Source organism: Neopsephotus bourkii, unplaced genomic scaffold, assembly GCF_033783945.1.
Source record: "Neopsephotus bourkii isolate Nb327-2 ecotype Australia unplaced genomic scaffold, CSIRO-AGI_Nbou_v1 NB_272, whole genome shotgun sequence".
Taxonomy (NCBI): Eukaryota; Metazoa; Chordata; class Aves; order Psittaciformes; family Psittacidae; genus Neopsephotus; species Neopsephotus bourkii.
This window is the reverse complement of record NW_026900781.1, coordinates 7,072,538-7,082,550: the sequence shown is the minus strand read 5'-3', so window position 1 is coordinate 7,082,550 and position 10,013 is coordinate 7,072,538. Positions and strand designations below refer to the sequence as shown.

Sequence of the window (10,013 nt, the reverse complement as noted above, 5' to 3'; positions counted from 1 at the left end):
CCCAGGAAATATTCCCATATAGGATATCCAGTGGCCTAAGGCACAGAGCCTTCTCCTGGAAAGGGAGCTTGAACCCATCCAAAGCAGGAACTGAAGGCAGCTCAACATACCTCACATTCCAGGACTTATGGTAAGTAACCGCTATTACAAAGGCAGGTACATTTATTCATCCCCTTACAAAGTCCAAGACAAGCTCCTACTTACAAGAAATCATTTATCTGCCAAAGGGAATAGGAAATTCCCTCCTTTAGTCTTGTTTGGACCCCTCAGGAGACAGATACTTCACATTTTCTATTGCCACCCAGCTTCCAGCAGGCACTGTAGATGTGGCAGCAACACGTGCAATTGAGGGCCTGTGTCTTCACTCCAGGAAGCAAGGATTTGATAACTCAAACCCTCTTCTTCTGTCATTATAACGTATCAAGAGTCCTGAAGGCATAATTCAACTCTGAGTTGTTGAATCCTGGTGACGCAGCCTGTGTATTGTAAAACTACTTTCCATTTCTGTGCTTGATTTAAAAAGTCAGTACTCATTTCAGCTCATGCTGACAACCGATACGGTCAGTAACACTAAACTAACATTTTTACTTTCAGAGTGTGCTTTGAATAGAGTAGCCTCAATTTATAAATTATTTTAATAGTGCATTTTTTTAAAATAACTAAATCCCACTCTCCAAACATTATATCCATATGCAAGCTGACTCACAGCATGGAGTTTCACTGAACCCATAGCATGGTCACAGCAAATTCAATGTAAAAGTAACAATCTCTATCTATAGAGAGACCACCCTCAGTGAAAGAAAAATCACCAAACCCTACACAATGAAAACAGGAAAAAAACCCTTGGAGGATTATCCAACAATCAGCCTAAAAGCACAGGCAGGCAGTCTGGAAAAGGGATTTTAATGTCTTTAGTTCTTGAATGGCTCTACAAAATTCTATAGCAGGGATGAAATTTTCTATTCAATTACACAGGGAGACTTAAAATATATAAAGGTAATTAAAAAACGGCTGTTGGATTTTGCTTACAGCACGGTCAAAAGAGGCTATGATTTAACTGAGACTAGAATTTTAGACATGCCTTTACATGTTTTTAGTGTTGCTCCCTGCAGACCCAGCCTGTACAGATCAGGTTATTTACAGATTAAGTGCCTGGAAACAGAGAGGTTAAAATATGAGATACATTAAAAAATCTGGGATTAATTTTGCAACTTTTGCTAAGAGATCCAGTAACATACAAGTGACCTAACATCTATAGACCTGCTTGTAATTACTACTTTCTATTACAACATTCAAACTACTGCCACGTGTTCGCATTGATTCATGACAATGGAAATGTCACTGGATCAGTAATGTTAAATGCCATTTTCAGAACAGCAAATACAAGTTTTGAAGTGACCAGTGAAATGGAGCAATTATGTAGTTTAGTATTTGCTTTATGGTCTTTGACAGAACTATTACAAATTCCTTTAAGCACTATAAAATGGTAAGTGCATAAGATGTAAGTTAATTTAAACCTACTTTGCCATAATTACATTATGCAGTTGACAAAGTTTACATATGATCAATGGCATAGAGGTGCCAGAGTAAAATCTTAAATAGTCACTACATAAAATAACACTTTAAAATATGAGTTACACACTGTAAGAATCCTAGTTTATCAATAATTATGTATTTCAAAAGAGCAGGTTGATAAAGTATTTTCTTTAATACATTTCTTGCCTCTATCTGCCATGATGGTGCTAAGCCTGTATTACCTGTGCCTGCACAAACATAGCCAGGAGATGGAGTGCAGGAGAAGCAGTCAGGATTGAAGTGTCAACAAAGGCATCAGGTGCTGCTGATGCCTCTTCTACACTACAGAACCAGGAATTATCTGGACTCCAAGGTTTCCTGGTAAAGACGGATTTGAAGAGGCATAGCCACTTCCCTTCATGATAAAAAATAAATGCTGATAGATTCTAGCATCAAATAAGCCTGTAAGATCAGAATTACAGTGTTAATGTTAAGCTGTTTTATTCTAGTTATACAGTCCTTTGGCCACATCACATTCAACTGTTCATTTAGCCTAGCACAGATCTCAATTAATCAATCCACAGGGTAAGTTTCTTTCCAAAACAGTTTTAATGCAGTGCTAATGAAGGCCCCTTAGTTAATCTTCTGCCCCTTCATTTAAAAAGTGATTTTAAACATAATTCAAAGAGCACTTTGATACTAACAGTTCACTGCAAAGACTTCCACTGAGAAGAAAACAGTAAGGTAAAAAGTCCCACACCCTCTACCCTCATACACTCAGAAAAGATACAAAGACATGACAAAGATTTGTAAGACATTTTACTTGTAGAAAACATCATTGTACCATAATGTCACAATAAAAAGGTAAAATCTGTTTGGTGTTACACAGACATGGCGTATCAGTGTACCATGGTGTATCAACAGGTAAAACAGACTGTAATACTTCGTATGAAAGGTATGAGATACACTGCTGGATTTAGCCACAAAGTCCTGGTGCCTCTTTGTGGATACTTTCTTAATTACAGGTCCTCTCTGCTACATACAGCATCTTTTGGAATACAAAAACTGGGAGTGTTAAAAGACACTTAAATTTATCTGGAATGCTCAAACCCAGAACCAGTTTCTCACTACACAATAACAGCTCTACCAGATCATTGAAACAAATGGCACCTTGTATGTAAACTATCTGTCCCATCATCCCATTCTCTCCTTATATAAAAAAAGACAAAAATTATCTTAATAGAGAAAATTGTTTCATCTTCTTGCTTCTGTATTCATGCAACTTCAGTATCAGATTTCTTTATTCAGATACTAAACTTTAAAATGAACAATTACTTATCGTGGGTCTTTTCCACCATCTTCAGTGCTAATCTTCCAACCATTAGCAAACTGTTAAGGGGGGGAAACACAGAATTTAGTAATAATAATAACAATAATAATAATAATATCAATTCATTTTCAAATACTTCCCATGTAACTGCTGCATGAAAACAAAATTCACAAAATATGATTCACTCCATCTCTGTTTAATTAAGCAAATAAGAAATTACACATAGGAGATTAAAGAAAAAAAGTATACTCTGTTTTACCTGACACCAGCAATTAGTCCTGCAGGCATGAATTTTCCAGAGTTGTAAAATCTTGTTCCCATGACAGCAGTCAGTGTTCCAGATGTAACTTAAATGAGAGATTATAGAGTACAGTCAGGCAGAGATGCATGTGAGAGAGATTGTACAATTCAGAACTAACAGAATAGAGAGAAGTAAGAAGTGAAAGGGGGTTGTTTCATGTGATAGACTAAAAGAGTCAAACTTTGGAATGCCTCAATACATGAAAATATTCTGAATCAAGTTCTAGCAGACAGTGCACTCCATATGATTCTGCACACGCTCCTCAAGTTTCTTTGTCAAAACATACCTCTGGAGACTAGAAAAAAAAAAATCTATGCTCAATTCCTCTGGAACCTACTCCTTCCCTCTGCACAGGTGAATCACTAAACGTGCACATAATTCCCTCACTTTTCGTAAAAGGCAGAGCATTTTTGTGTCTAACTTGCAGTAATGTTCAGAGAATTAACTGATTTATGCTTGCAAAAGACTTCAAAAGGGAAACGTGCTTATGTAAGTGCTAAGCACCCATCCATTTCAGCCCTGCTAGACCTTCCACTAAGATCAGAGAGTACAACGTATCCTGACTACTTGATGGAGACACAGAGCCAGGTAGTTTCCCTGAGTCAGTAAAACAGAAACAGCAATCCCTGGAATGCAGTATCTCAAAGAAACACTGAATACTAAGAAAACTACAGGCAAATCTTATCAATGTAATCCTTAGTTTTAGCACACATCTGCTACCCAGTGGTAACAACTACACACAACATGCTATTCCAATCACTCTTCTGCAATTGCTTCTGTGTAGTGACTGGTCCTGAAGGACCCAGCTCATATCAAATCCCAATCATGGCATCCTTCCTCCCTAACACCACCCTAAATATTCTCATTGACATCTAGCAATCTCATATAAGGAGATATGCAAGAGATTAGGACAAGAAAGAACTAAAATATTTCAGTATTCAAATGCCTCAACCTCTAATCAGTAGCCAGTCTTCATATGCACACTTCACTACATGTAATTTTGTCTGAAACAGAATACACCTTCTCATAAAACTTCAAGCACAAAAAGGACAAAGACTCCATATACTACTGAATTACAGAAATGTTTCTGACTGTCTCACATGTTGGAAAATACTTTCTCACTCCTCTTAAGCTTTCTGTATCTGCACAGTTCACTCCAATTATTTAGGCTTGATCACGCACAGGTTTGACCTATCTAATCAGTGTGGAAGTGGATTGCACTGCAGTCAATGCTGAAGTGGAGAGAAATGCTGGGCCTTTTGCTTTCACTTCTGACTTTCACATATTGAAGAGCTAGACACTGTGTCACTGCTTCAGTGAACAAATGCTATAGTCTGTGGCAACTCTCCAAGAACTAAGCAGTGACTCTCCGTATTTAGCTTCTCCAAGTCAGAGAGAAAGGAAGCTCCAGTTCCAAGAAGGAGGAAGAAGAAATGGCATTACTGAAGCTTGATTCTCTGTTATCTCCCCAGGCATGCAACACGTTTGTAATTCCACGTATTTGTCAAACAAAAATAAGCCAATCACAATCTCTGCCATTTTCAACAATAACAACCTGCTAGGGGTATGGGCAATCTGCAGGAGAATCACACTTCCTGAACTGAAATGCTCCAGCCTCCTGCAGAATGTTGAAAGCAGGATCCAGGCAAAAAGAGGACACACAAAGGTCAGACATCAATTTGCTAGCACTTCCTTTGTACTGTGATCCTTTAAACATGCCAGTACGAGACAAATGCATGGTGGCAGCCACTAATTCAACAAAGCCTGGGGATTGAAACATAGCTAGTGCTAGAAAACTGCCATGCACTGGTATCTTCTATAGACCGTGAATGGAGAGGATACTACCAACACACTGGACAGAGATACAGCAGCCTAACAAGTGTCAGGCACCAGCTCAGCTACAGAAACTTTCTACATGTACTTTCTCAGCTCACTTTAATTGCAAGGTACTCTACTCATTAGTGAACAAGCAAAGTTCAAGTCATGTTATTTTGCAACTGGCATGAGCTTCAGAGACATACAGGTTAAAGTGACAGATGATAATCTGTCCTAACTTGATCGCAACCCTGAGTTCTATATGGTAAATTGCAGAAAGACAAAATTGATGAGATTCACACTGTACTACATACAACTTTTTAAACACAAAATGCTTATTTGCTTTACTTTGCTAAAGGATGTGAAATAGTGGTATTTGGTTTGATTGTTACTTCTAAACTGCTTAAGTTTCACTTCATCCTAGCACACATTTTCCTTCGTAACCTGTAGGTTTTTTGACATTCATAAGACAAACTAATGACAAATAACAAATATTTCCTCTTCTCTTTTTCCTGTAAAAAAGGAACAAAAATGTCAGTTTGAACTATTACCCAAAGCACTGTATAATTCTTGCAAAAGGGATGCAGTAATATAGTGAGAAATCACTGAGCAAGACACACCAAGACAAGCAGTTTTTAATACACATTCACAATATATGCTTTTAAAAAATAACACTAACAGCTCACACTCCAGGGAGAGTAGTTGAGTTTGGCCACTAATGGAGATTTTTCACAAACCCACAAGTTTAAAGACTGGATTGAAACTAGATTTCTAACACCATCAGTTCAACTCTTCTGAAAATGCTTTTATGTACTCGTTTTATGTTAGGATAAATATAATCCCTCCTAATTAAGATTTTTAAACAACTTACTGAGAGAAATCCAAACATTATTTGGATTCTGTGAGAGCTGATAGGCACCCAGTCCAGCCAAACTCCCAAACAAAAGGCCAGCAGCTAGTGATGGGACACTACCTGAATGAGATAATGCATTTATTAGAAGCTTAGAAATAAACTTGCTCATCAGCTTATTTGTTTAGTAAACCACCAACATTAACAGAAAAACAAAAAATGGCATTCATTGTAATAAAGCAGATTAGAGGGTTTTTTTTTTCTTTTAAAATATTAAGACCATGCTGATCTGCACTCAGAAACACATGCAAATACTCTTTCATAAGATACAAACAGCATTAGTATTTAATTCTTTAACAGCAAAGCCATTAATATCCCTATGATGGAAAGAACAGTGAGAAAAGCAGAAGAATCGGTGTTTGTGCAAACTGAAGTGTGTTGTTTCAACACGGTAACACCAGAATTTCTTGAGAGGCAGTGAAGTAGACGAATTAAATATTAAGGGGTTTAGATCAGAAAAAAAAGCATGCGGACTGAACTGGGCAGGAGGGCATGCAGACAAAAAGCGTTGCTGAAGAGTGGAGTTGAATGAGAGAGGTCATAGCTCTTAAATACACCTGAGGTCTGATCCAAAGGTAACTGCAGATTTTAGAAGAATGCTCCCTGGACTCATCTCAACTCTGGATTAAGTCCTCAGTATAAATTATAATCCCAAAATACAAGAAGATAAAGGATATCACATCCAAGTTGGTGATTTAAAGATCACGTCAAGTAATGAAGAGGTATGACCACTGTGAGTGCTGAATGCCCCCAATAAGGCTAATGAAAAATTTAGGACTTTATGTTATTGAGGGTGATTCTTTATATACTCCATTTTCCAGGTCACCTTTAAAAGACTCCGGATTGCAAAGCTAAACTGATAAAAGATCTCCTCTCAATGTTACAGGAGGATTGCATATTGCAACCAGAAAGTAAACGTTTTTTAGTGGTCAACAAAGTAACTGACATTGCTTCAGATCCTGTTTTTTGTATGAAAAGCAAGAGTTAAAAGATGACAGAAAGCGCCAGATGTTCTTGTACATTACAAGATGCACACTCTAGTAAAGAGGCTGTTCTGCACAGAATACAGTTTAGCAACCAACATGTACCTACAATTCTTTCCACAAGCATGGGAGCCAAGAAATGGCCATCATACCCTTGATTTTTATCTCAAGGCATTGTTTAAGCAGTTATGACATACACACTCTAATAGGACAACCACATCACCTTTGGCTCAGGAAGCTCCTGAGTCTCAAAACACTGAGACACAGAGAACTGACTAAATGAAGAGGAAAATCAATCAGTCTTTATTTGCCCTGTTCTTATGTTCTTCCCAAGGCACCTACTGCTGACCACCATCTGTATAGGTAAATAGACCTTCTGATAAAAGAATGTATCACCACCTTAACTTTATGGATGAAGTTTCTAATTTTTTGGTGGTTTCTCCAAGTTATTACTAGGGAAATGACAGTTGTGGGTTTGAATTTTGTTGTTTAATCCCTACAGGTCACCATAAAAGTTCCTGTCCCCCCTTCAAAAATCCTGTGATCCAGATACCCTCGCATCAACATGGCCTCGTCCTCCCATATGGGACGAGATAATAAGGGATTTTCAAAGCTGAAAAGGCAGTATTGCAGCAGGGATGAATCCACAGGTCTGTCTGGAGGAGGGCAAACTCAGAAAAGGGACAGGAAACAAAGGCAGTAGGTCAGAAGGTAATCTTATGATGCAGAGTCCAGAAAAGGAACCAGTTTAAGGATCGATTTGCATTGGTCAGCTCTATTTGGAGAAAGGATCCTTCTGCAAATGCTGCAGCTTGCAGCATACTGTTGCCATCAAACATTAAAACGTGAATAAATCTCTAAGGGGGAAAAAAATGGTAATTTAAGCCATACAGAGCATTTATAATAAATGCTTATATTTAAAGTAGCCGGGAAAAAAAAGCCTTTCTGAAGCAAATTTATGTCAGCTTTCCCAAATAGCACAATGCAGAGGCAGAACAGCAGCATCTACCAGAAAGCACATTGTTGTCTTATCAGCCAAAAACAACAGCTCAACCCAAAAAGCACCACACCCCAACAACAGCAAGTTAGCAGCACATGGCACAAACCGATAAACTTTACATCTGCGTTAACTTCGAGATAGAACGCCTTGGTAAAAAGCCGCCCAGCTCACACAAAGTTACTGGGGGAGTTGAAGGGAGGGAGGAGAGGGAGATACAAGCACCTTTCCACACCGTACCTGCTTTTGCATAGCCAATGACCCCTCCTGATGCCACCAGAGCGGCGTAGCCAAAGCCGAGCCAGTCCACTGCCATGCCGAAAACTGGAAATTAGTGTGAGGATCAGTATCCCAAACCCCAAAACACAGCGTTTTGCCACAGGGACTTTTCCACACGCAAGGCCTACTTAAAGCCTAAGCCCTAAACAAAGCTCAAGAGCTGAAACCCGATTTGTTGGGAACGCAGCCCTGCGGATAGCGGGGTGGGATGACTCTCCGCCCTATTGCGGAGGGTACACAGACAGAACTCACCCGCCCGGCCACAGCGCTCCAGAGCAAACGGGGGCGGAGCGGGCTGCGGAAGGGGAAGCGAAAGAGCAACGCACCGCCTAAAGCTTCCCTTTTCCGGCTGTTTTGAAACGAGTGGGGAGTAATCAGCAAACTTGAGCGGGGAAGGTGCCTGGGGTGGGGAGGAGAAAGCCTTGGCGCGTTCCCACCTACCTACGGATGACTCCCCCTGCCGGGGTATCGGGGATGCCCGAGCAAGCCCCAGTGCCTACAAAAAAAGAGGAGAGACCTCAGCGCAGACGAGGTTTTGTCTTATTTTTTATAATGAGGGGCAAAGCTCCCTCCTAACTGCATTCGTGTATACCCAGTCTGCGCTAGTCGTGTACCAGAATGTGGTATAGCTGAGAATTCGGGGTTGGGTTTTGGAATAGCATGAGCTACCACTGTGGGCCGCTGCTAGCTTTGATCAGTAATTTCAGTATAGCCCTTTCATGGAATATTTCTATAATATTCAAATTATAAGCACAGCTAGTGCCTTTTTTTTTTTTTTTTCCTTTTTTTTTTCTGGAAAAAACAGAGGTGTTTACAATGGTCTACAAACACTTTTCCACGTGCTGGAACTGCTTTCTTCAAGTAAATTGTTATGCATGACTTACTCCATTTGGCTATAGAATTACCTCCCATAACATTTAACCATATGGAAAGAAAGCACTCCTTCAGCCAAGCCCCAGAGCTGAGGGGCTTCAGCTCTTTGTAACAAAAGGCACAGAACATCAGAGGCCCGTGCTTTCTGCAAAATGCAGCAGTGACTCCCCCCCAGTTTATATGCTGGACACGATGTGCTGTGGTATGGAATATCCCTTTGGCTAGTTTGATTCAAGTGTCCTGTCTCTGCTTCCTCCTGGCTTCTTGTGCCCCTCATTAGCAGAGCATGAGAGACTGAAAAGTCCTTGATCAGGGGTAAGTGCTACTTAGCAACGACTAAAACATTGGTGTGTTACCAGCACTCTTATCGTACTAAAGCCAAAACATAGCACAGCACCAGCTAGGAAAAAGGAGAAAAACAACTGTTACAGCTAAACCCAGGACAGTTCTCTAGCTGCATTTCAGATTTTCTCATCTTTATGAATCAGCCTAATGGTCAAAAAGTGAGGAACAGTTTAATTCCCTTGTGGTTTAAATACAGATCCCCTATCTCCCTGAAAAATGCCCCAGCCAATACAGATCTAAGCTATCCTGGCTGGGGTTCCCCTTTCTGTTCAAACTGTGTAATGGCCCCGAGTTTCAAGTTTCACTAGGCTCTGCTTTGTAATCCAGCACCAGGGATCCCCAAGAGGGGAAGGAAGAAAACTGGAAGAAACCCACAGCTGCTGGGGCTGCTGAACTCACCTAGGGCCCAGATGAGATGCTGCTGTTCCTTGCAGCCATAGCTTTCCATCTTCTCTACCAATGTCATGCATGCTTATCTTTTCTGACATAGGAAGAGCTTTCTCACCACTGATATCTCTTGCTCTGCATTGCTGCCTCCCCTCTATTATTCTAAGCAGTTCCTGAAAACTACAAAGGAAAATGGACTGCAAATGAAGGTGTTTACAAAGAAATAACAACAAAATTGCAAAGTACTGGTTAGTAGCTGAGCATTCACTCAAGGTATA

The 10,013-nt window shown here is 40.0% G+C and overlaps 1 protein-coding gene across 3 annotated transcripts; it reads right to left on the bottom strand.

Moving 5' to 3' along the window:
• Positions 1–1,999: 1,999 nt before the first annotated feature.
• Positions 2,000–9,811, bottom strand: LOC133208540 (transmembrane protein 14C-like). 3 transcript variants are annotated; one of them, XM_061346495.1, is made up of 5 exons: positions 9,748–9,811; positions 8,092–8,175; positions 5,833–5,934; positions 3,105–3,192; positions 2,000–2,904 (listed from the first exon to the last, which is right to left on the bottom strand). In XM_061346495.1, exons 1-5 carry the CDS (start codon positions 9,794–9,796, stop codon positions 2,847–2,849), a joined length of 381 nt encoding a protein of 126 aa, XP_061202479.1. In that variant the 5' UTR covers positions 9,797–9,811; the 3' UTR covers positions 2,000–2,846. The 3 variants fall into 3 exon arrangements, with proteins under 3 accessions (XP_061202479.1, XP_061202481.1, XP_061202480.1); XM_061346497.1 differs by lacking the exon at positions 9,748–9,811 and adding an exon at positions 8,383–8,406; XM_061346496.1 differs by lacking the exon at positions 9,748–9,811 and adding an exon at positions 8,259–8,360.
• Positions 9,812–10,013: the final 202 nt, after the last annotated feature.

What these genes read in the sequence shown, in the direction of transcription:
- LOC133208540 (XM_061346495.1), bottom strand. Translation starts at nt 9,796, where the DNA reads ATGGAAAGCTATGGCTGCAAGGAACAGCAGCATCTCATCTGGGCCCTA. An exon ending in GCATCTCATCTGGGCCCTAG is followed by an intron (nt 8,176 to 9,747) that starts GTGAGTTCAGCA and finishes ACTAATTTCCAG; the next exon opens with TTTTCGGCATGGCAGTGGAC. An exon ending in CATTGGCTATGCAAAAGCAG is followed by an intron (nt 5,935 to 8,091) that starts GTACGGTGTGGA and finishes TATCTCATTCAG; the next exon opens with GTAGTGTCCCATCACTAGCT.